We start from the raw sequence: 23702 nt of genomic DNA on the forward strand, positions 1-23702 counted from the left end.
TCGACCACTACGGCCCGAGAAATGAAACATTTATCCCAGTCTGTCTTTGCTGAAGACGGTAGGGAACCTGATAATGGGGACTTGGCTTCTTTCTTCTGTTGGATAGGAGTTGCGAGACTTATCTATGGGTTTATATACGAAGAAAAGCAAATATACTTCATTGAGCTGTCAAATGCCAAGTAAGTAAGAAACATCTTCATCAGTTGGTGAATTATGTATAGAGTAAATTCATAATGCATTGTACAGTAATGCCAGCTCTACGCCATCACGATCTCCTATACAAATCAAGACTAACAAACCACTCAAGCGACAGCCCGTAGCCAAGACTATCAAAGTCAATAGTAAACTAGAAGCCCAGATCAACGATCCAGGTCCCAAGTCACGACCCAGCTCATCAGTCTGTGCTCTCCAAACCATCCTCGTCCTGGCTAGCAGCGCGTAGGCAATGCCTGCTCTACGGTCTACCCAGACTCTCTTGTCATTCGTGCTTGGGCCTCCTCCAGACTATCACCGTTGGACCCTGCACCGAAGGCTATCGGATAACTTGCCAGAACACTAGCAGGGTGGTAATTTGTAAGGTACGGCGATGCTGAGTGTAGTACAGAGGCCTGCTTCGATAGAAGATAAAAATATCCTGGGCTTCAGAGAGATTGTTCTGGGCTATATAAGACATCTGGATGACCCGTATCATCAACAGTTTCTCATCAGCATCTGCATCTTCTTTCTTTCTACTCATTCACTTTCATTCACTTCACAGCCTCAACGGCATATCTTGACACTCACTTTCACTTTCACTACTATACACTCTCGCTTTCGTACGAAACAAACAGCAAACATGTACTTCTCCAACGTCCTCGTTACTCTGGCCTCGATGGCCACCATGGCTTCTGCCATTCCTGCCCCTGATGCCCTCCTCGATACCACCGTGTCCAGCATCTCTCCTGCCGACTTCACCATCAACCTCGATGCTTCTGCCTCCGCTCTCGAGACCCGCACCAGCTTCTCCTGCCCCGGTGCCATGTCCTACTGCCCTTGGACCAAGGCCTGCTCTTGCCCCGTTGGTCAGACCTGGGATGCTAACTCCAAGCGATGTGGTGGCCAGAAGACCAGCGGCTGCTACGCTAAGCCCTCCACCAGCGCCTATGTCAAGGCCGGTGTTGATGTCAAGCTCGGCTCTTACTGCGCTGCTTCCCCTTACAAGATCGTCAAGTACAACACCAAGCACTCTTACTGCCAGGCCAGCCTCAAGAACACTGTCTTCCTTGCTCCTCTCGCCATTGGTGCTGAGATCGACCTCTACGGTGGCAAGGCCATCGATGTCTCCGCCAAGGCTAGTGCTAGCCTCAAGACCGTCTGCTCTGGTCTTGCTGGTCTCTACCTCGAGAGCTCTGTCGATGCCGTCGCCCTCTTCAACACCGACAAGTACGGATACTCTGTCCGCCCTGGTGCCGTCACTGGTGGTCTCTCTTTCGCCATTGGTGACTCCCTCAAGGGCCTGACCTGCCGCCTCGGTCTCGGAAACTGCGCTGCCTACGACTGTGTCTCTTACTGCTCCAAGGGCTGCAAGAACTACATTGACGTCCGCGGCCAAGTTGGTGGCTACGTCAACGGTCTTGCTGGTTTCTGTGTTGTCAAGGACACCGTTCTCTTCGTCAACAAGATTGGTACCTGCGCTTCCCTCAAGATTAATGGCCTCCTCAAGATTGTTGGTAGCATCCACGTCAGCATCAAGGGCCTCTTCAAGTGCAACTGCTAAGCGGTTAGCAACTGATATATCAAGAACTGACACGAATTTAGCTGAGCTAATCGAGGCTCTAATGGTATAATTTTTAATGGGTGAAGGAATGTTTGGAGCCGGGACTTGGATATGTCTTCGGATTACCGGATGATCTGATGCCGTCACGCCTGCTGGCGCTTGTTCTAGTCTAATGTTTTGTTTTATAAGTACCTGATCAATCAATCAATTTTCATATTATGATACATCAAACCGTCCCAACCTTGTGCCAGTGACAACCCAAAGTGTAATAGTGACAATGGCTTGATTAAGTCTGTTCTGGTCTTAATGCCCTCTTTCAGCGCCTTTCATAACTCCTGGGTATGTATGCATTGCTAACAAACCTCTGAACAGCCGAAAAAAGAACTTCCTACCAAAAGTATGCCCATAGTATGCGCCTGTGACTCTTCCCATCAAGCGCCCACCGGATCCATAATCTGACGCCCAGCCCCATCTACAAAAAAATGACTGAACGATTCTTCGTCGTTCTCATCCTTAAGAAGGGACCTATCTTCCGTCTCAGGGGGTAGTTTGGAGTACAGTCCCTCGCCAGCCTTTGCCCAAGTTGCCGGCAGGACGTTGACGTTATCTTCCTCCGGCGCACTCGTTATGACCTCAATGACACGAGTGCGCTTAAGAATCTTCTTAGTGGTCTTTTGCTTAGGCTTGTTCGCTTTATTAGTGAGCACATGGCCATGTCGCGGCTTCTCATCGTGTTTCGACGTCTTAGTAGGTCGAGGGCCATTCAATAACTGGCTCTCCCAATCGGGTGAGTCGAAAATCGGTAGGTCAGGATGTCGCTTTGACACAGAAACAAGGATATCGAGCAGAAGGTTTGGTTTCATCTGGTCGCAGAACGACAAAACGTTAAGCATGTCCATCTTTGACAATGTCTCAAAGTATTTAGCTCGCTACCGCGATATTAGCTGCCATATCCTGCTGGAACTTTATAGTATTGCACCTACTGAATCATGAGGTGCCTGGCCAGCACCGAAACCCACAAGATGAGGCTTTGCAGGAAAGATACCTCGCGGGAGGTTAGATAGCCGTCTTTGACGAACACGGTCGATCTCTTGTTGCCGCTGCTGAGTGACCTTTCCCCTCAAACTGGCTGTCTGTTGTTGGCCTGCAGTGCATGATATGCATATGAAGTTCGCAGGAGTCATAGACCCATTGTTGGTGGAGTGTGGATGACATTTTTGATGCCAATGCAAGAGACAATGGGTACAGGTGAGCAAAGAACCGACATGGGCTGCTCCGTCACATTTTGAACATCGAACCTCTTGTACTGTGGGTTGGCTCTGAAGGACGACTTGGCGAGTAGGCGAAGGACCCTTCCAGGAGAATGGAATGGTGTTTTGAGTAAAATCGACCGTGATGGATGATTCATCTCGCTTTCGTTTTACTCCAGCGTTGAGTGAGTCTACTGTTATCGATCGGCCCTGTTTGGTTGATGTAGGTATTGACAGTGTGTCTTTCAGGTTTGTAGTCACTGAATCTCCAGTATTCTGTCCGTCGACTGGCTGTGAATTCCCATTGAGACGTCTCAAGATGGCTGAACCTTCCGATGTGAACTGAGGCGTGTATGAGGGCTTCGTTGGGGCTGGTGGTGAAGGGTTGACATTTATGACCGCTTCTTCCGTCGTGAAAGATACGCCCAGCATCGGATCCAAGAGCTTAACGGGGATTTCCGGGGGTTGGTCCATTGTTCAGGATTTCCTCGTGAGGTTCGTCTATTAGTCGTCTCACATGAGTGAGGCGATGTCAGGCCAAGAGTCTACAACGAGACTCGTCTTCCAAAATTGCAAGGATAAACGTGAATAACCCTCGTTATAGGTAGACTGACATGTAGAATAAAGGCTTTTGAGGAGATTATGCCAAAGTTGGCTATTTTTGAGGGTTGAATCGGGGGATTTACATGGTTCAAAGTGAGATGTTCTGTTAGATTCAGCGACACGTGGTCACGTGGACGTCAGTCAATTGTCAGTCAAGGCAGGTACGACACAAGGTGTCACTGCCCTTTGTTTTCCGTGGACAACATTAAGATTTCTATAATTCAATAAAATCTATGGATTGTTTTCCTGCATCTACGCGCAAATCATAACTCTTCATTAATAATCTATCCAATAGCACCCTTTTCTCTTAATGTTGTGACGTCGGCTTCACTTAGCCCAAGATGCTCTTGCAGTATTTCATTCGTATGCTGTCCCAACATTGGCGGCACGCTGCGGATAGAAGGAGATGTTTCCGAGAACTTGACGGGCGTATTAACCATCTTTATAGGACCGCATTCTTCGTGTTCCATTTCGACAACCATATTGCGTGCTTTTGTATGTTCATGGTTGAGCGTTCCTTGAACATCGTTAATGGCAGCATAAGGCAGACCCTTGCCCTCGAAAACCTCAAGCCATTCTTGAGTTGTCTTGAGTTTAGTGATTGCCTCAATCTTCGCTTCTAGATCGTTGCGGTGTGTGACTCTATCGGCGTTGGTCTTGTAACGCACATCGTCCTTCCACTGGGGCTGGCCTAGACCATCGCAGAGAACGCCAAAAAGACGGTCGTTACCTCCACCAAAGAGAATGCCTCCGTCTTTGGTTTCAAATGACTTGTAAGGCACGATGGAGGCTTTACATGTTAGTGGTGAAAATTTCCTAGTTATGGATGCCACTTACGATGAGCCGTTCCCCAGCGTCCGGAATCCTTCTTCCCACTGATCAAACAGCTACTGGCGATGTTTGCTAATGTAGCTGTTTGACAATCACTCAACGCGACATCAATATGCTGACCTTTTCCAGACTTGGCCCTGCCGAGAAGAGCCGCCATAACGCTGTTGCTGGTATACAAACCAGTCGTCAAGTCTGTCACTGCGACACCAACCTTTACTGGAGGACCATCTCTCTCACCAGTGATATGCATCAGTCCAAATTCTGCTTCCACCATGACATCGTAGCCTGCACGGGTTGAGTATGGCCCTGTCTGGCCGTATCCGGTGATGGAGGCATATATCAGACCCGGGTTGATCTTTCGAAGGGTTTCATAGTCCATATTGTACTTCTTGAGTGTTCCTGGGAGGTAGTTTTCGACCAAGACGTCGCATTTTGCCGCAAGCTTGTGAAGAATATCGACACCTTCCTTGTGCTGGAAGGATAGACCAAGTGACTTTTTGTTTCGGTTTGCCTATAGATGATATGAGATCACTGCTCATAACTGTGCGCACGCGACTTACTCCTATGAAGTATGCCGACTCTCCAGGCCCTTGAGCTGATGATCCTTCTTTGTACTTTGCATACGGGGGTCCCCATGCTCGTGTATCATCACCTCGAGTAGGATGCTCGATTTTGATGACCTCAGCGCTGTTCATTGACCACGTTAACGGCCTGGGTATGTAATCTGACATGAGCAGACTTACCCAAGATCGCCCAAAATCTGAGTACAATAAGGCTGCGGGGGTCAGCAATTGTCCATGGCGCAAGGATTCGGGGAGAGAGACTCACTCCTGCTAAGACTCTGGTCATGTCCAGTACGCGAATACCCTCAAGTGGAAGTCCGGTTCCTACGGCACTGGAATACCGACGCAGGCCGCGAGCATAGCCATTGATGGTAGGCTTGGACCTTAAAGCCCGTAAAGCAAAGGATAGACTCATCCTTGGTAGTGATATTGGTAAGACAGAAGCTGAGTTATGATAGGATATGAAGATAACGATCAATTGATATATACGGATACATATATTGTACACCGGTTATCGGAACCGGAGTTGATCTAGAGCTTTGAGAGCTTCCAGGTTTCCTTCTCTAGTGGATGCGGGGATCATCACCTCGGCTTGTGCAGGCAATGGCCCAATTATTACGGCGTCGGTGCCGAGTGACATGTTGCCGTTTCTAGAGGTTTTCGGCTCCGAATGTTGGAGTAGAGCTTCCCCAGATTCTAGCTTGGTTTACTATCGGCGATATTGAGGTTTTGCCGTGTAGTTACCAAGACTATTGCAAAAGGAGCAGTTCTTTTGACCATTAACAGAATTCTTACACAGCATCTTGGTAGAACGAATAGTTACAGTGAGAGGTCAACTCAAGTTCAGTCAATAAATAAAACCGGCAGTTGTATGATTATTCAGCGAAACATCCTATTAACAGATAATTAAACTCACGATACCCACAAGCCGCGTAGTATTTTCTATCGAATTTCTTTTCAAAAGAGCTGAGCCTGTGAGCTTGCGCCAGTGTCATGCGTTGCATTTGGCGCAGCATATGTCGATCTTTGAATGAACTGCCTCAGCCACTGTTGTTGGTTACCAATACTACCAAACCATGGCTTGAAGCTTCGCAAGAAATACCAAAACAACTTGATCCCTCATTTGATGATTGAGCTGCTTTAATACAAAATCCTTCTCAGCTCGTCATGATATCGTCAATCTCTCATTAGCTGAAGACAAAAAACTCACGCATCCCACTCAATGCCGTTCATATCCATGTCTCATATTCAGCTCGATTATAGGTTTAACAGGGCCATAGCCACCGCCAGTTCGTATTTAGTGCTTGGTTGCTCCCATCGGGAATAGTAGTCTCCTACTCTCTACTTGACTTGGCTGCTGATTCTGGCACTCTGATAGACTGGGAAGGATCTCGATCCTTGTTCACGCTCCTCACGTTTCTTCTTGGCGATCTATTTTCTACTTTACCTTTATCATTAACCCATGTGCATGCATCAGACAAAGAGTCTAGAATACAGAAGATGCAGTTTGCTCCCAAAGATAGACCTCAACGAGCCTAGGGTATGTGTTTCAGATAATCGTATTCATCAGTTTGTTCTCTCGGCATTTATCAATTAAGCTTGTTGATTAATACTATGTATTCTCGTTTTCTTGGACCCTGAATGTCATCCCTGGCTTTGCGACCCATTTATAGAACCGCGCCTCAAGAGTGCAAGCCATTGTGCGCCCATACAAGACCGCTGATCAGCCCAAGAACTTTAAGCTCAAGACAGATAGAGTAAAGTAGAGTAGCATAACCTTACGTGGCATTGCGGCGTACAACCGTTTCCCCGTTGCTAGGATCATCCCATTTAGAATTATGGCTTGCTTCTTTTGCTTTGTTGTGGGTGTTTCCCCGGCATTTTCACACACCACTACAGGCCTGGAATGTCTTGAAAACTTATTATAAAGTACAGTAACCCGCGACATGTCAAGACTTCCTCGTCCATCCTTTCATTTGTTCTCTTCTTTCCTCTCGTTTTTATTCCTTCGTTACCATGCCTATCTTCAGCTACCTCTGCTCGTGGGTGAAGCCACGCCAGAGTCGCCATGATGAACCATCTACTACATTTTGTCTTGGCAAAAAGAAAAGAACAAAGTCAGACCTAAGCAAGTCAGACAACGAAGACCATCAAAGATCAATCATGATTCGAAAATCATTGCAGAGCCGCGCTTCCTCGAGAGCGACCGGGCGGGCTGGAGATAATAACTACGACACCGAGGAGGAAGATAGCAACACAAGTCTGAGAACAGACTGGAAGGCATACGAAGCAGACATTCAGCGGAACAAATCAACATTGATGCGATCTCATCCCGGGGTCGATCGCACGAGAATACAGACTCGTGGAGGCTCTTCTTCATCTCGACCTCAACCACAATCTTTTGGATCCAGCTCGACGAACCCTTATTCTCCAACCTCCCCAACATCAACAATTTCAACATTAAGCCCAGCTTCACCTGGAATTGAAAGAGCATTCCCATAGCCCTAATACCAAAGCATGAAGAAGGCACCACGATGAAACTGCAACTACAACGACATATATACCACCTTTATTTGACACGAACGAACACCCACGAAGGAGATGCATATAATATATCACGAGCCCGACGGCGTTTAAAACTCTGAGGTCATGTTTCAGCATATAAGGCGTATCTTGTAATTTAAGCTTCGATTCTGTAAATACCATTTCACCTATAATATCATCAAATCTACAACTCTTAAACAGATTGACCTTGGATCTCGTTTGTGACGTTGACAAACTTTTCCCACTGTCTCCAGGCCTCGCCGCTCTTCAGAGCCCAGCGAGCTCTTCGTACACCCTCCTTCCAGCGCATGCCGCCAGGGCCGCGTTCAGTGATGACCTTGCCATCGTCTCCCTCACCCATGTTGCTGGTATCAGCCTCGCAGATACCAGATGTGACAAGGAGAGCGGCAGTGTTGAGAAGAACAAACTCGAGAATGGGGTCGTTGTCAGGGAGCTCGTTGTGCAAAATCCGAGACAAAATCTCTGCGTTCTCCTCGGGTTCCTTGCCAGAGGATACTGTGTTTAGGGGATGAGTGCTCAGACCGAAGTCACTGGGGTGCACAGTGAAGTGCTCAACCTCGAGCTTTCCTGGGCTGGTCTCGGTCACCTTCCAGCACAGGGTGTTTCCAGCGCAGCTAACTTCGTCGAGATCCTCCTCACCGCAAATGATGAGAGCCTTCTTGAAGCCGGCCATGCACAGTGCCTCAGCAAAGGCGGGACCAAGATCTCTTCTACCAACACCAATGACACGGGCCTCAAGAACGTCCTCGACAGGGTTGGCCAAGGGGCCTAGGTTGTTGAAGACTGTCCTCCAAGGAAGCTGCTTACGGATAGGTGCAACGTAGCGCATGCCGGTGTGGAACACAGGGGCAAACAAGAAAGTGTAGTTGGTCTCTGAGTACGCCTTGACCAATGTGTCTGGGCGGACAGCGCTGATGACGGGAGCCCGAGGCTTCATGCAGGCGACCAAATCAGCACTTCCAGACTTTGAGGTGCTGGCTTTGTTACCGTGCTTAGAGACCATGAGCAGGGCTGAGGCCAGGATAGATGATGTGGTGCTGATGTTGAAGGTATCATGACCGTCACCACCAGTTCCAACAATATCACACTTGGCATGTTAGCAATCACTCAACGAACAGACATGGATAATAGACTCACTAGTCCACCTCCGTAGTTTCCCTCTTTTCGCCCCCTTTGCTCAATGACTTTCCTGAGCTCCTCTACAGGGATAGGTGCAGCTGCTTCCCGCATAACACGGGCACACTCAGCGAGGACATCTGCTCTGAAATCAAGCTTGGTGAAATGTAGAGCCATAAGCAGAGAGGCCGTTTGAGCCTCTGTGACTTGGTTTGTGAAGAAGTGAGAGATGGCCTCGGCAATCTCCTGGGGAGAGACAGCAGACTCGGTAGGCCAGAGCTTGGTGAGAAGAGGTTTGATATTGACAGGTGGGAGGTCATTCTGCCCAGTGTTCTGAGATTGAGATGCCATTTTTTTGTGGTTTTGATGAGGAGTATTTCGAGGTAAAAACAGAGACTTGATAGTATATACTGAACAAGTACGACTGAGGCAAGAATCGATCGGGGTCTGTCTCGTCTTTGTGCAACTTTTTGAATGTTTGTCCCATTGACTCAAACTGTTGAATGAGTCGAGAGTACGTACCTACTGCGGAGTATTAGAGCTGCATGATTGGCCGACCTCGGACAATGCAAACTCTAGCGTCGAGTTGGACAAAGAGAGACGAAAATAAAGAGACATTTCATGATGCATCTCTTGCTAAAACATTGCAGAATATGTCTTGGAGGGTTGGATTTTTATGTCAATTGCTACTGGCTGAAGCTGAAGGCATTGTTCCTACAGCAAACTGGTAAACTACAATATGGAAACAACAAGCCCTGAGCAATATTGAAAAGATCATTGGTGAAAGGAATGACGTCGAAAGAGGAGCTCTACTAGAATTGCTAAGGTCTTGGCAACAAAGAGGTCTCCGCTGTGGCTGTAACAATGCACACGATTTCAGGGTCCTACGGCAGACTAACAAGAGCTTCCAGCCGCTTCTTAGAAAGGACGACATAAGAGTGAGCAGGTGCATTATACAGCGACTTAACTCGTCCAAGATGAAAATGTTCTTTGTTGAACTTTTCTTCTTTCATGTTCTATTGAACTCAAAACAGATGCTGATGTTCTACTCGACATCATTACTAATACGCTCCATCTCTTTCAGCCAGTTCACTCAGATCAGTATCACAAAGTTTACCCACAGCAAACGACGAGAATAAACACACATAATGTGACTCATTTTACAGCTCGATCGCCTGTTCTAAACCTTGACATAAATACTGTCGTAAAAATAGATCACATTGGGCAGATATCCTATGAGGCGTCACCAATGCCCCAGCACAAAAAAGTGTATCTTGATTAAGACAAAGTTAGCTCTACCAAACCTTCACCCTGCTTGGGATATATATAAGGACTCTCTCCCCCCTCTTGAAGAAGGCTCTGTCCAGAAGGCAAGGTCTCCTCCAAGATCCCAAGATTGGGAAGCAGGAGAATTTCCTCCAAGGCATAGGGGGCAGAAATAATTAGCCTAAGGGCAGGTCTAAGCTTGCATAAAGTGACCAAATTATTTAGTCCCCTATGCTCTTTGCAGTGGATTTTCTGGTACTCAGACGAAGACTTCTGGAAGTCGAGAATCACGTGATCGTTATACGTGACTCTGAAACGACCTTTAGTCTTTAGGCATCCGCTGGAAGTTTTCGACTGTGCAGTGATTCAGTGCTCGTAGAGAGTTCAGGCAAGAGCCCTCGAACAGGTATATTAAGACGGAGACTCCTTCCTTACAAGTTTTCTCAACCTCTTCCTTCCAACATTCGTTTTTTTTTTGCTCTCTGGATAGTTCCTTCTCTTGGGGGACAGGTAAGCTAAAAACTAGCTTAGTCAGCCAGAATCCACTCATTAATCAAAGGCTTAGTGATCTAAGCTAGGTAGGTACCTAGCATAAGCTGGCTACAGTATTTCGTCTTTCTTTCGACATACCTCTACCTCAACAACGCACAACCTTCGCAACCATGCCCGAAGGCCCCGCGTTCCAGGAGGATCTCAGCAACATCCTCGTATGCCCCGAGTGCAGGATCGATCCGCCTCACCTTGTTGAGGAGTTCTCTAATGGCGACACCGTGTGCGGCGACTGCGGTATGGTAGTTGGCAGTCGCATTATCGACACGCGATCCGAGTGGCGTACTTTCGCCAACGACGACCAAGGAGGCGACGATCCCAGCCGTGTCGGTGGCCCTCAAGATGAGTTCATTGAGGGACAGCAGCTTGCTACATCTGTAGCCTTTTCCGAATCCAAAGCTCACAAAGCACTGTCGCGAACTCAAAACAACACCAACCAGGACAAGTCGCAGAAGGATCTCATGGCCGCGTATAAGGAGATTGTGTCACTTTGCGACGCTATCAATATGGGTCAGAACGTCGCAAACGCTGCCAAGCACATCTTCAAACTCGTCGACAAGCACAAATTTCTCAAGGGCAAACCTCAAGAAGCCGTCATCGCAGGCTGCATCTTCATCGCTTGCCGACAAAACAACGTACCTCGAACCTTCCGAGAAATCTTCAACCTGACTAGTGTGAGCAAAAAGGTGGTCGGCAGAGTTTTCAAGCAGCTCCAGTCCTTCTTGCAAAAGTTGCAAGAGCAAGATGGCGAAGCTACAGGTCTTAACACGGTCACGAATTACGAAACCAACACAGTCGGCGGCGAGAAGTTGGTCCGTCGCTACGTTTCAGAGCTTGGATTCAAGAACCAGCAGAAGATTACTAAGATTTCTGAAAGGCTGGTCGAACAGGCCAACGACATCTCGGCAGTCGCGGGACGATCACCTTTGTCCGTTGCAGCAGCATGCATTTACATGGCATGCCACATTGCTGGAGAAGATCGTCCATCTTCTAGAATCGCCGCGCAAGTTGGGGTCAGCGATGGCACCGTCAAGACGGCCTACAAGTTGCTTTGGGCTGCGCGTAAGCAGTTGGTTCAGAACGAATGGCTCGAGGAGGCGGGCACGACCATGGAGTCGTTGCCAAAAGTGAACGCTGCGGCATAGAGTGGGAACCAAGGGTCAAAGGGTGCAAGGTACAATATAGATTGAGACTGGAAAGGGAGTCGTTGTTATTATTACATTATACCTTGGGATTATGTTTTTAGGCGGCGTTGGGAGTCGCTACAGCGATAAATATTCAAATTGAACGATGGATCATAAGCAAAGATCCATTAAATTAATCACATCGTTCCTCCTGTACTTTTGAAACTAGTCGTAGGTCTTGAGTTTCCTCCTCTAAGGCTTGGGATGCCAAAATAAGGTAACTCAAGTGCTAGTCTAAGCGAACATGAAGTGACCAACCTATTTCGTCTCTTATGCTTGAAGCGGCCAAATCTTCTGATACTCTGACACCATGTTTGGAAACAACGTGCAGATGGGAGGGAAAAGTGACTTGCATATACCGTAGTACAAGACGCAGGAGGGTGGCACCTAACGTCATGAAGAATGGGATGTTCTGATCCCCGATTATTTCCTCGAAGGGTTCAAGGGTCACTTGCATGGATGGTTGTGTCAAGAGAGGGAGAAGCATAAAAGTGTGTGTGTTGCCAGGAGATCGTGATCGTACAGTAATAGTAATAGTAATCACCATGATGGGTGTTATGCATCTCTAAGGTTGCAGATTCCCCATCACATCACATCACCTTGAAGCATCGTTTTGTTTATGCAGAGACACAACATAGAGAGCTGAGATTAGATACACGCGTACAGTACGGTACAGAACAGAGATACAGTATAGTATAGTATAATTCTGTCGGCAAACTTTGTTGATGCTGTTGTTGTTTCATGCATGTTGCTCAGTTTGACAGGTCTCGGCCCTAGCTCCATAGTGATGCGGATACCCAGCTGCAGTCTCTGGAGAGTCGACAGGTTCTGTACTGTACTGTCAGGCTGTACTGTAGAATACATGTCTGGTTACTTATCCGTATTCCTTGTCATCCACAATATATGCAGTTGGATTCTTTGAGAAGGTGAAGATGGGGTGCTGCTGCATGTCTCAGAAGATACCTGGCCTGTCATCTTCCATCCACCCATCCGCCTTTGCAGTGCAATGTCGATTATGCGGGCTGCGATGACCTGAAGACTTTTGCTGACGAAGTGTCTCAGCTCGGACCCGGTCTTTTGTGATAACGACGGACTTGAAGCATCCAATTCTATCACTACTACCATTCACCATACATTATCACTTCAAGTCACAATGTGAGCGAGTATACAGGTGCGGAATAGAGCCGACGGATTGTACCGCAGTGGATATATCTTCAAGAGAAGAAGAAGGGCCGGCCCTTAATTCCGGACATAGCAATCAATGTGGATTCAACTCTGGACAACCTGGGCTCTGCCCTGAGTTATTGACAGGCCCCTAGTCTACAATATCGATGCAGCACTCTTGTTCAAAGTGCCGGCATGAGTTGTCGTCAGAAGTGGGAATAAGATGGGGCGGGAATGCCGTGAAACAGCGGGAAGCACCTTGACTCGCCGGCTGTCAATTTTATGTTTGGAAGGAAAAAGCAAAGAAAAAATCTTCTTTTTTTACCCTTCTTCCTACAAAGGACATGGTACATAGGAAAAAGACCCGCTGTCGGTTGATGGCAGACACAAGCTGCATAGACTAGGTTATGGCTAGGACAACAGGCTCAAGGAATTTGATACCCGGGTGGGTTTCTTCAACAGCTGTGCACTGACAGCAATCAATGCAATGTCTCAGTGGGGGTTTTGTCTGAGCTGTTGAAGTTGAACATGATCTGAGGACCCTTTTTATGATAACGTTTGTCGAGTTGTCTTGGCTATTTATGGGATGACGATGCAGGCTTCTTCCCTGTATCACACGTCTTCACCATGATACCTAGTTTGGCAGAGCTGAAGCTGAAGCAGCTGATCGTTATTTCCGTAGCTTGTAGCTTGTGTGACGTGAGGAATCAACATCCGCCTCTTTTACGAGACGACAGCTGCTCGTTTCCTTAACGGAGAAGGTCAGTCTGGGGTGAAAGACGAGGATTAATTAGGCTGAGGATCAAGATGAGGTGCGTGTCAGCAACATCATGTGAATTCAGAGACGGGTGTTGTACCATCAGTAATCAAGTGGTGTGAGCAGTATAGCTTTGAAGCAACCAACAGACAAACACTGCCTCGGAACCAACAAGATAAAGAGCCGAGCCGAATTAAGCAGGTTACTCACTGTAAGCAAAAAGACCGGATGAATTGGAAAGATTTGATTTGATTGCTATTAATTTGACAAGGTACGGGCTGTAAGTGAGATACTTACTGTATGTGCTGTACAGGCTAAGGCAAGGCATGACGGATGTCCGAATTGCCTCAAGTTACGGATACTGTTACTGTTGAGACGGAACGGGGGCTTCGGCTGAGTGACCCAGGATAGGAAGCCCCACAGATCCATCCATTAGAAGGAGAAAAGCTCCATCTATCCCCTGTCAAGTAGACTAATCATGTATGTACGTCTTGCGTGCGTAGTGCACCTTGGCGTAGTGGTGGTAGTGGTACTGTGACATTGACATTGTGGTTGTCAGAGACAAATATCTTTTTGATGATAAACGAGTATTCATGCCCAGCTTTAGTTACAGTACTAGACTGAGAGGTAATCTTGATTCTACTAGTTCTGAGTCATGGTTGTAAGTTCCATACATACTGGATACTGGATACTTTAGGCGTACTACATAGCTAAAGCAATACGTAGTATGGATCCACGATATATTATGCTCGGAGTATATATCAAAGGCTTGAGTTGACGTACTGATTTGCTCGATGCATGTCATGCCACGAGTCAATGTACTGATCCGGCCCTTGTTGCATCTGTCTAACAGTGTCATCAATACTCCGCTGAAATGGAGGCCAACCGAGTAGAACAACGGGGTTACAGTAACTGTAAGTAAGCAGTGATCGGATAATCGTGAAATTGTCAAAAAGGGCATTCATTATCAATATCCTGGAACACCCCCCAAAGTGGCTGTGATATCCATACCCATCCTGGTCTATGTATGTCTCTTGGCTGTATCCTAGATGAATCATTCATAAACGGGTATTCAAGGTATTCGTGCTTTACATGTGCACCTCGTAATAGGCAGAATACGCACATATTTCTCACAGCTTCGTCATTAACATGATCCATCCATCCGTTGTTTTTCAACACCACCACTAGTATCACTGCCACCCTACTGACATCTTGTACTGTACTTTCCCACAAGTGTACCACCCTTGAGAGATTCATCATATTTTCCCGTCCTCTGCCTGCCCCCATGCAGTAATGCAGACCTGCTTGCTTGCTTGCGTGCATTCTGCATGCTGCAGGCCAGGGTTATCAACTAGGCTAGGCTAGGCTGGCAAGCAAACAAGCATCCATGCCGTGCCATGGCCATAACCGTTTTGCCCCATATGGATGTCTGTCCATGTCCACTGGCAACATCCATGAAGAGTATCCATCCAACTCTCTCCGCTCCCCCATGTTTAGTGGCTTGCAAATGAGAGAAAAAAGGACCCTGGACTGGTAGCCGTTGACTGGCGTAAAAAGATTCCTAGGGGGCATTCTTTGCCGAACGATAGAGACTGACTCTCTAAAAACAACCATGTCAGACCAGAACAGACCATGTGTCCAGGGTCGTAAGATATAATATCCATAAGTACAATACATGCTAGACTGCTATTCGTCTGACGGGCCGATGCACCGTGCTCAGGCTCAGCAGTAACGACAGTACAGTACATTACAGTAACCAAGAGTAGGAGCTGTGGATGGATACATACATGGATGGGATGGATACAGTAGTAACTAGAGATTGGAGAATTGACTAATGTAATACCTGTACAATAGGTAAACAGACAGATGCAAATGGAATGGAATGGGTTAGCCATAACGTACGTACTCCCAGTACAAGAATGGGGAGCATCGCATCTCTTCTCTTCTCATCATGTTGCAGTCATTCTGTCTTTCTTTCATTACTTGTTTAATATCACAATACCCTCACTGCTAGACATCTTCAGGAAACAGGCTGGACCTTGTTGGCAAGAGATAAGGACAAGCGTCCATGACAAGATCACAGTACACTCACTGCAAGTTGATCTATAGATTTCAGTCTACATCATGATGCCCAGCTTTAAAAGGGTTCACGGCCGAGCTCTGGCCGCCGCTGCTCCCGTTCTCTGCTCTGGGCCTGCAGCCTCATCTACCATCAAGATGGCTTCATCGTCAGCTTCGTGGGCAACTTACCTGTGGCGACTCATCTTGGCGATACTGGCTCCTTCGACGGCGCTGCTTCCTTTTGGTGCATGGTTCGCTTCAGTCTGGGGCTCTCCTGTGCTGGAGCTGCATGTTCAACCTCACTTCTCTATTCAACAAAAAGCACCGATACAGACGGGCATCCCTTCCGAGATTTTTACGACCTCCGAGTTCAACTGTTTCAACTCAAATCTGCCAAACATCACCATCTATGCTACTGGAGGAACCATTGCCGGCTCTGCAAGCTCAGCTGCCCAGACTACGGGATACCGATCAGCTGCATTGGGAGTTGAGTCTCTTATTGATGCGGTGCCGCAGCTTTGCAATGTCGCCAATGTGAGAGGCGTTCAGTTCGCCAACACAGACAGTATAGACATGAGTTCGGCCATGTTGAAGGATTTGTCGAGGCAGATCCAGAAAGACCTCGATAATCCTTTTACTCAGGGCGCTGTTGTAACGCACGGAACCGATACTCTAGACGAATCTGCCTTCTTTCTGGATCTGACTATTCAGAGCGAAAAGCCCGTGGTTGTGACGGGATCTATGCGTCCAGCAACTGCCATCAGCGCTGATGGACCTATGAACCTTCTTACATCGGTGACATTAGCAGCAACAGCAAGTGCCCGAGGAAGAGGAGTCATGATCGCCGTCAACGATCGTATTGGATCAGCTCGTTTCATGACCAAAGTCAACGCCAACCACCTCGACGCTTTCCAGGCCCCTGATAGCGGTTTACTGGGCACATTCGTCAACGTCCAGCCAGTCTTCTTTTACCCGCCATCACGACCTCTAGGCCACCACCATTTCGATCTGCAGCCCATCAACGGCCGTCGGCCCGGACGCTCAACAGCCCCTGGAGCGCTACCTCAGGTAGATGTACTCTACGCTTACCAGGAGCTCAGCGTGGGCATGTTTCAAGCAGCCATCGACCTCGGAGCTCAGGGTATTGTTCTTGCGGGCTTGGGCGCTGGATTCTGGACTTCTAAAGGCACCGAAGAGATCCGACGTATAGTCCGGGAGACCGATATTCCCGTGATAGTGAGCCGGCGACCGGAGGGCGGTTTCGTCGGACCTTGTGAAGCAGGAATCGGAGCGGGTTTCTTGAACCCGCAAAAAGCGAGGATTCAACTCCAACTGGCCCTCGAAGCCAAGATGGACAATGATGCCATCAGGGCCCTCTTTGAGCATTCTGGAGTGCACTAAAGGGGTAAAAGATCGAGACTACAACATCCATCATATTCCCGTACCAGGCGGGTAATTTTCAACAGCGACAAGATTTCCAAATCAAGAGAGGAGATCATCTCGGAGGCAACCTCGGTGTATCAGAAAACGGGAGGGATTTTCAGGGCGCATTTCTTCATTATTATCATCGTCATCGTTTTTTTCTCTTATTATTCCCAGCGAACGTTTTCAAAAATTGGGTGCGGCTATCTGCTTTTTTATCACGAATATTATTTTTATTTTTACAACAAAGGTGCCTTGGGATGGGCAAAATGGTTTTCGAAACCACAAAATGGGACGGAGGCTTTTTGTCATTTTTATTGTTCATGATATCGTGCATCTTTACAAAAGTTGGTGAGAAGAGAAGAGAGGAGTAAGACGAAGCTGTTTTGCTTTTACAAGCAAGGGCATAATCATCATAGCTAATTGTATTCAACATATTACACTACAACAACCTCTCCATATTGTGCGAAGTGAAGCGATCTTGGTGACCAAAAGGGTACAATCCATACTGTGGGCATAGATCACCAATGACTTCTCGCGGAACAACTGTCATTAACCTAGGGTTACTTTTGCGTGGAGTCTCTCTGTTTAACCATTCAACCAGAGTCGTGCGCTTGATACCTTCTGCAGTTTGCCGAGGGTAGTTACCTACCGCAGCTGCACGATTGACAGCGGAAGAAGCAAAAAAACATCACAAGCGAAGATGTACGCAATCGCGGACCGGTGCCGGCAGAAAAGTCCAGGGGATGAGCTTTAAGTCTATAGCAGGGGAGTTAAGAATAGGCCGCCTTCTTGACTTGGCTTGGGTTGATTCTTGAGATCCTTGACGACAGGGACTGAACAGACGGACCGATGGAGTCTTCAATTGCTTCTGAAAGTCGAGGCTGGTATGATGAAAGTATACATAGCACATGCAAGAGACTGTATGTACTGTACATATCTCGGTTGATCATCTCCAGGTTTTGTATCCGTAAAGGTCCACTAACGGCGGATGTACAGTACAATGCGGTTCAAGGGCCGAGCTTTAAATGAGATGGAAATGGATGAATTATTCCGGGCAAGGGACTTTGAGATTATCTTATTACCGTCCAACACGGAAGGTACCCAAAAGGGAAGTTTGTACTTTTGTTTATAGATCTTCGATTTAGTGGTTGAAGGATGCTGATGCTCGTCTTCAAAGCTTATTCTTGGGAGTCTCACATGAAGTTGATCTGATCTCTAATAGTAAAAATTGACTTTAACATAGAGGTTGATAGAGGATACCTGCCCGGGGCAACAGCACTCCACGCTCCACGCGTACTCCCCATAATTATCCTCCTTCCACTGATAGTATTGAAGCTTGTCTCCAGCTACCTACTAAGTATCTTCATAGCAAACCACCCAAAATGAATCTCTATACCATTTTGAATAGCATTGATGTCCTCGTAGTTTATTAATCCATTATCGTTATTCCCGTTGAAACGCGTCAGCCACAAACCTTCTTGACTCAAGTCTGTACCGGGATATCGGACTAAACAAACCCGACACTAAAGATCCAGGTACAGCAGCAAGATACGACACAGCAAAGCACAGGCGCGAACACGCCACTACCGAATCAAGGCAGGGCGAAATTGAAATTCCTATCCGTACCACAGATCGAGATCAACTTTCTCACATCCATCACATCCCTTCCCTTTGCTCGAATGATCTACCCAACTGTCCTTCTTACCAGGGCAAAGACCATTGAGCCCATGGTTTAAACAATCAGGTCAGGGGCATCATCATCTTTATACAGTAATACTTGTCACTCGTTTCAAACTCATCCCCCCCGGTTCCCTCCGATCGATTGAATACGTCACCTCACACAATACTATCCATCCTCTCGCATGTTATCGCCCAAGATAGCCTCATCACGCTCGCTTACCGTTATCCTTTCGCCAAGCCATCATGGCTGAAGAGCGCCCCAATGCTGAAGCTGAAGCGCCATTGGGACGTGAACCTTCGAAAACCGACAGCAAAATCAACACTCGTCGTAGAAGTGACGCTACTCATACGCATTCCGCGCCGTTGGTCAATCGCATAAAGGGCGCCGCTGCCGACCTATACCAAAAGACTGTTGTCGAGCTTATCCTACGTCGCAAACATATTGTTGCGTCAACCGATGGACGCCACGTACCCCTTCAACTCGAACACGAATCGCCCTTGATCGACGACCGCCGTGGTCTTCCCTACGTTTCAAACAGCATCCGAACATCTCGTTATACAGTATGGGACTTTATACCAAAACAGTTATTCTTCCAATTCTCCCGCGTCGGAAACTTTTACTTCCTGTGCGTTGGTGTACCGCAGATGGTACGTACAACTTGTGACTGGTGAGTATCGTCTTGTCTCTAACGTCTCACAGGTCCCAGGCCTCTCAACGACCGGTTCTTACACGACGATTCTACCCCTGTTGTTCTTTGTGCTCTTGACGATAGTGAAGGAAGGATACGATGATTACCGAAGATATCGCCTTGACAAGATTGAGAATGCCGGCTTCGCGACAGTGTTGGGACGGGAAGACAAATATACCGGAAAGATCAAGCCAGTCACCAAATGGAGAAAATGGAACCCCTTCCTGACCAATTCTATGGCCGAACCTCATCCAGCCCCCAACGAAGAATTCAACGGCTTACGATGGGTCCCTGTGAGATGGAGCGAGATAAAGGTTGGAGATATCATCAGACTCTGCCGAGACGAGCCCATACCTGCCGACCTTATTCTACTAGACAGCGACGGAGAGAACAAATTGGCCTATATTGAAACCATGGCACTCGACGGCGAAACAAATCTCAAGAGTAAACAAGTTACGCACGCCCTGGAGGGTTGCGACACGATCGAGGGCATCTCAAACTGCAGGGCCGAGTTTGTCGTCGAAGATCCCAATCCAGACCTCTACAACTTCGATGGACGTGTCACGGTCAACGAGAAGACAGTTCCTTTGACTTCGAGCGAGGTTATCTATCGTGGAAGCATTGTTCGAAACACCAATGCCGCAATTGGCCTTGTCATCAATACTGGAGAGGATTGCAAAATTCGCATGAATGCCAACAAACACCCAAAGGCAAAGAAGCCAGCTCTGGAGGGCGTGGTTAACAAGATCGTCGTCACCCTTGCTACTTACGTTGTTATTCTGTCTGTTGGTGTGTCGATGGGCTATGTCAACTGGCAGAAGAGCACCGAGAGGCATTCATGGTATTTGGAACAGGCTAAGGTGCCATTCTACCAAATTATCATCGCCTTCATCATCATGTTCAACAACGTTGTGCCCCTCGCACTCTACATCAGTCTGGAGATTGTGAAAATTGGTCAGCTGTTGAATGTGAACGGAGATCTTGAGATGTATGACGAGGAAACGGATACGCCTGCACGATGCAATACGAACACTATTTTGGAAAACCTCGGTCAAGTAGGATACGTTTTCTCGGACAAGACAGGCACATTGACGGACAACGTTATGAAGTTTCGAAAGATTAGCGTTGCTGGAACGGTGTGGCTGCACGAGATGGATCTGGAACCAAAGGCCGATGAGATTGATGCCCTCAAGCTCGATGAAGAGACAGAACCCAGTGAACCTTCGGTCTATAAGGCGGAACCTGTTACCGTGGTCATCAGGGAAGAACAAGCCGAAGGATCGCACGAACCATCGACACCTCTGGCTCTTCCATCACCATCTCATATGTCGCCTCGCCCTTCAATGTCTCGCCGGCCGTCCATGGCACCGTCCAGGCCTTCAATGGCACCTTCACGGACGTCATTTGCAAGCCGTAGGTCATCGTCACAATGGCGTTCTACTGGACGTCCGGACCATATCCAACCAGATGTGACGACCAATGATCTTATCGAATATCTCCGTCTTCGACCAAACTCTGGATTCGCAAGGAAGGCAAAACAATACATTCTGGCAGTAGCTCTGTGCCATACTTGCTTACCTGAACACAAGGAGAATGGAGAGCTAGCATTCCAAGCAGCATCCCCTGACGAGCTTGCTCTTGTCAAAGCCGCCCAGGAGCTGGGCTACCTCGTTATCAACAGAACAACTCAGACTATCACCTTGCGAATAACTCAGCCCGATGGTCAGGAGGAAGAGTCTAAATATGAAGTCCTTGATGTTATCGAGTTTACCAGTGCGCGAAAGAAGATGTCGATTCTTGTTCGTTTCCCTGACGGCCGGGTGTCTGTAATCTGCAAGGGCGCTGATTCTGCCATTTTACCACGTCTTAAGATGTCGCAGATCGCTAAACAAAAGGCAACTGAAGTGCGCAAGAGCGCTGACATTGAACACGAGATGCGTCGACGCAGTGAGCAGCAAGAGCCACGGAATAGCTTTGGTGGAAGGCCCAGTCTTACAATTCGACGAAACCCTGGCGTGTCGAGGGATCGAAGCACAAGCAGACGCCCCAATATGGACAGGAGCAAGTCGTTTGAATTTGGCTGGCTTGCTAGACGGTCTGAAGATAAGCCTCGTCTGTCTATCGCAACTCGCGGCGTCTCAATTGATATGCCTCGTGGTCAATATCTGAACACTCCTGTCCATTACCAGCAACCCATCCCTGACCACCTTGCTTTCCTTGAGGACCCCTCTCTTCTCGACGACTCCGAAACTTTCACCAAGTGCTTCAAGCATCTCGATGACTTTGCGACAGAAGGTCTCCGCACCTTACTCTTTGCGCAAAGGTTCATCACAGAACAGGAGTATCAGGCTTGGAAGAAGGTCTGGGACGAAGCCACGACTAGCCTCAACAATCGGCAACAGCGTATTGAAGAGGCGGGTGATATGATTGAGCAGTCATTCGACCTGGTTGGTGCAACTGCTATAGAGGACAAGTTGCAGAAGGGAGTGCCTGAAACGATTGAAAGGCTGCGAAAGGCCAACATCAAGATCTGGATGCTTACAGGTGACAAGCGAGAGACTGCTATCAACATTGCCCACTCTGCTCGAATTTGTCGACCCGGATCCGATCTATACATTCTCGATGTCTCCAAGGGTGGCCTAGACTCACAACTGATCGCTCTCCAGGAAGACCTACAAGCGGGTTCTGTCCACAGTGTGGTCGTCATTGATGGTCAGACCCTTGCGGCTGTTGAAAAGTCACCCGAATTATCTGCTCAGTTCTTTAAGATGATGCTGCAGGTCGACTCAGTTATCTGCTGCCGAGCCTCTCCAGCTCAGAAAGCACTGCTTGTCAGCACCGTGAGGTCCCAATTGAAGAAGTACCGGGGTAAGCAACGACGAGGACTTACCTTGGCCATCGGTGACGGTGCAAATGATTTGGCTATGATCTCAGCCAGTCATGTCGGTATTGGTATCTCAGGAAAAGAAGGTCTTCAAGCTGCTCGTGTGGCGGATTATGCAATCGCCCAGTTCAGATTCCTGCAACGAATGCTGCTTGTCCACGGACGATGGAACTACGTCCGGACGGCCAAATTTATTCTGTATACGTTCTGGAAAGAGATGTTTTTCTATCTGCCAACAGCGCAGTATCAGAGATATACAGGTTATAGTGGTACATCACTGTACGAAGCTACCAGCTTGACTGTGTTCAACACTTTGTTCACCAGTCTCTGTGTTATTTGCATGGGCATTTGGGAGCAGGATCTCAGTGCTGAAACTTTATTGGCTGTTCCTGAGCTTTACGTCTATGGACAACGGAACCAAGGTCTTAATATCTGGAAGTTTGGTCGATGGATGCTCCTTGGCGCCATTGAGGGTGTGATCTGTTGGTACGCTGTTTGGGCCGGCCATGGCTGGATAACACCCGCAGCCCGTGACCAAGGATTGTATGCCCTCGGTACGCTCACATTTACAGTTGGAGTTCTCTGGATCAACTGGAAGCTTTTGTAAGTGAAGTTGAGACACAACCTGGGGATAATTACTAACGGAAGCAGCATATTTGAAACACACTACAAAACCATGATTGTCATGGTGTCTTTCTTTATCACAACGATCGGCTGGTTCGCCTGGCTGTCTTTCTTAGATGCGGCATTTGCGGCTCAGCCATCTGGGCCATATGCCATCAGTGATAGTTTCACAACCCTATTCGGCAACGATGCAGTATGGTGGGCAACACTTTTTATCGCCCTCGGCCTCATAGGACTATTTGAGATAGTACTCAAGTGTGCCAAACGCCTTCTTCTCATGTGCGGGCTTTGGGACTGGCCACCCTGGGGAAAGAGTCGACGTGGTGAAAACATTGAAGAGTGGGATGTCGAGCTGTGGCAGGAGTTGGAACAGGATCCTGCGTTGCGTCAACGGCTTAAACGCATGGCTCGTGATGAGTCAGTGGAAGAGGAGGATGATGTTGATCTGGCACAGATCCGCATTGAGGAAGAGATTCGGGGGAGGTGAGGTGAAGCAGTTTTGGAGTTTTGATACCCATCAGACACGAGCGCGTTTTTTGCATATTCGGCGCCAATGTCACTTACTATAGACTTTGACTTTTATATGATACACGATATTATTATACTACATCATCAACCAATCTCGTCGCCTGCTGTCATTGTTGAGACATCCATATTCTTAATAAACTTCATGATGTTTATGAAAAATTCGATATGATGCTTCAACATCCCCGAGTCTATCAACCAGGGCTTTAT

At 47.7% G+C, this 23702-nt stretch overlaps 9 protein-coding genes across 9 annotated transcripts; 5 read left to right on the forward strand and 4 right to left on the reverse strand.

Moving 5' to 3' along the window:
• The first annotated feature begins 659 nt into the window (after nucleotides 1–659).
• Nucleotides 660–1983, forward strand: B0J16DRAFT_326752 (uncharacterized protein). The gene has a single exon (XM_046126041.1). The coding sequence runs from the start codon at nucleotides 836–838 to the stop codon at nucleotides 1754–1756; it is 921 nt and encodes a 306-aa protein (XP_045988459.1). The 5' UTR covers nucleotides 660–835; the 3' UTR covers nucleotides 1757–1983.
• Nucleotides 1984–3672, reverse strand: B0J16DRAFT_408505 (uncharacterized protein). Its single transcript, XM_046133037.1, has 2 exons — nucleotides 2740–3672; nucleotides 1984–2685 (listed from the first exon to the last, which is right to left on the reverse strand). Exons 1-2 carry the CDS (start codon nucleotides 3478–3480, stop codon nucleotides 2188–2190), a joined length of 1239 nt encoding a protein of 412 aa, XP_045988460.1. The 5' UTR covers nucleotides 3481–3672; the 3' UTR covers nucleotides 1984–2187.
• Nucleotides 3673–3804: 132 nt separating this feature from the next.
• On the reverse strand, nucleotides 3805–5551 carry B0J16DRAFT_408506 (CoA-transferase family III domain-containing protein). Its single transcript, XM_046133038.1, has 5 exons — nucleotides 5269–5551; nucleotides 5184–5215; nucleotides 5001–5127; nucleotides 4447–4951; nucleotides 3805–4399 (listed from the first exon to the last, which is right to left on the reverse strand). Exons 1-5 carry the CDS (start codon nucleotides 5416–5418, stop codon nucleotides 3894–3896), a joined length of 1320 nt encoding a protein of 439 aa, XP_045988461.1. The 5' UTR covers nucleotides 5419–5551; the 3' UTR covers nucleotides 3805–3893.
• Nucleotides 5552–6828: 1277 nt separating this feature from the next.
• B0J16DRAFT_326755 (uncharacterized protein) lies at nucleotides 6829–7674 on the forward strand. The gene has a single exon (XM_046126042.1). The coding sequence runs from the start codon at nucleotides 7020–7022 to the stop codon at nucleotides 7503–7505; it is 486 nt and encodes a 161-aa protein (XP_045988462.1). The 5' UTR covers nucleotides 6829–7019; the 3' UTR covers nucleotides 7506–7674.
• B0J16DRAFT_6847 (glycosyl transferase) lies at nucleotides 7623–9132 on the reverse strand. Its single transcript, XM_046134293.1, has 2 exons — nucleotides 8706–9132; nucleotides 7623–8655 (listed from the first exon to the last, which is right to left on the reverse strand). The coding sequence occupies exons 1-2, from the start codon at nucleotides 9033–9035 to the stop codon at nucleotides 7741–7743; spliced, it is 1245 nt and encodes a 414-aa protein (XP_045988463.1). The 5' UTR covers nucleotides 9036–9132; the 3' UTR covers nucleotides 7623–7740.
• A 1285-nt stretch (nucleotides 9133–10417) lies between these two features.
• On the forward strand, nucleotides 10418–11892 carry B0J16DRAFT_326759 (cyclin-like protein). Its single transcript, XM_046126043.1, has 2 exons — nucleotides 10418–10460; nucleotides 10516–11892. The coding sequence occupies exon 2, from the start codon at nucleotides 10613–10615 to the stop codon at nucleotides 11642–11644; it is 1032 nt and encodes a 343-aa protein (XP_045988464.1). The 5' UTR covers nucleotides 10418–10460; nucleotides 10516–10612; the 3' UTR covers nucleotides 11645–11892.
• Nucleotides 11893–15012: 3120 nt separating this feature from the next.
• Nucleotides 15013–15614, reverse strand: B0J16DRAFT_6893 (uncharacterized protein). The gene has a single exon (XM_046134300.1). It carries the CDS (start codon nucleotides 15497–15499, stop codon nucleotides 15098–15100), a length of 402 nt encoding a protein of 133 aa, XP_045988465.1. The 5' UTR covers nucleotides 15500–15614; the 3' UTR covers nucleotides 15013–15097.
• On the forward strand, nucleotides 15615–17151 carry B0J16DRAFT_6894 (Asparaginase/glutaminase). The gene has a single exon (XM_046134301.1). It carries the CDS (start codon nucleotides 15729–15731, stop codon nucleotides 17064–17066), a length of 1338 nt encoding a protein of 445 aa, XP_045988466.1. The 5' UTR covers nucleotides 15615–15728; the 3' UTR covers nucleotides 17067–17151.
• A 1617-nt stretch (nucleotides 17152–18768) lies between these two features.
• Nucleotides 18769–23635, forward strand: B0J16DRAFT_6899 (uncharacterized protein). The gene is made up of 3 exons (XM_046134302.1): nucleotides 18769–19418; nucleotides 19471–22946; nucleotides 22995–23635. Exons 1-3 carry the CDS (start codon nucleotides 19014–19016, stop codon nucleotides 23452–23454), a joined length of 4341 nt encoding a protein of 1446 aa, XP_045988467.1. The 5' UTR covers nucleotides 18769–19013; the 3' UTR covers nucleotides 23455–23635.
• The last annotated feature ends 67 nt before the right edge of the window (nucleotides 23636–23702 follow it).

Source organism: Fusarium flagelliforme (assembly GCF_020744385.1).
Source record: "Fusarium flagelliforme strain FIESC 12 MPI-CAGE-AA-0113 chromosome Unknown B0J16scaffold_1, whole genome shotgun sequence".
Taxonomy (NCBI): domain Eukaryota; kingdom Fungi; phylum Ascomycota; class Sordariomycetes; order Hypocreales; family Nectriaceae; genus Fusarium; species Fusarium flagelliforme.

Excerpts from the sequence above, each read along its gene's own strand:
- B0J16DRAFT_326752 (XM_046126041.1), top strand. The coding sequence starts at position 836 with ATGTACTTCTCCAACGTCCTCGTTACTCTGGCCTCGATGGCCACCATG.
- B0J16DRAFT_408505 (XM_046133037.1), bottom strand. The coding sequence starts at position 3,480 with ATGGACCAACCCCCGGAAATCCCCGTTAAGCTCTTGGATCCGATGCTG. Across the intron at positions 2,686-2,739 it reads GCCAGGCACCTCATGATTCA|CGAGCTAAATACTTTGAGAC; the intron begins GTAGGTGCAATA and ends ATATCGCGGTAG.
- B0J16DRAFT_408506 (XM_046133038.1), bottom strand. The coding sequence starts at position 5,418 with ATGAGTCTATCCTTTGCTTTACGGGCTTTAAGGTCCAAGCCTACCATC. Across the intron at positions 5,128-5,183 it reads CAGATTTTGGGCGATCTTGG|CGCTGAGGTCATCAAAATCG; the intron begins GTAAGTCTGCTC and ends GTCAATGAACAG. Across the intron at positions 4,400-4,446 it reads ACGCTGGGGAACGGCTCATC|CCTCCATCGTGCCTTACAAG; the intron begins GTAAGTGGCATC and ends TAACATGTAAAG.
- B0J16DRAFT_326755 (XM_046126042.1), top strand. The coding sequence starts at position 7,020 with ATGCCTATCTTCAGCTACCTCTGCTCGTGGGTGAAGCCACGCCAGAGT.
- B0J16DRAFT_6847 (XM_046134293.1), bottom strand. The coding sequence starts at position 9,035 with ATGGCATCTCAATCTCAGAACACTGGGCAGAATGACCTCCCACCTGTC. Across the intron at positions 8,656-8,705 it reads GAAACTACGGAGGTGGACTA|TGTGATATTGTTGGAACTGG; the intron begins GTGAGTCTATTA and ends TAACATGCCAAG.
- B0J16DRAFT_326759 (XM_046126043.1), top strand. The coding sequence starts at position 10,613 with ATGCCCGAAGGCCCCGCGTTCCAGGAGGATCTCAGCAACATCCTCGTA.
- B0J16DRAFT_6893 (XM_046134300.1), bottom strand. The coding sequence starts at position 15,499 with ATGGCTAACCCATTCCATTCCATTTGCATCTGTCTGTTTACCTATTGT.
- B0J16DRAFT_6894 (XM_046134301.1), top strand. The coding sequence starts at position 15,729 with ATGATGCCCAGCTTTAAAAGGGTTCACGGCCGAGCTCTGGCCGCCGCT.
- B0J16DRAFT_6899 (XM_046134302.1), top strand. The coding sequence starts at position 19,014 with ATGGCTGAAGAGCGCCCCAATGCTGAAGCTGAAGCGCCATTGGGACGT. Across the intron at positions 19,419-19,470 it reads GCGTTGGTGTACCGCAGATG|GTCCCAGGCCTCTCAACGAC; the intron begins GTACGTACAACT and ends AACGTCTCACAG. Across the intron at positions 22,947-22,994 it reads TGGATCAACTGGAAGCTTTT|CATATTTGAAACACACTACA; the intron begins GTAAGTGAAGTT and ends TAACGGAAGCAG.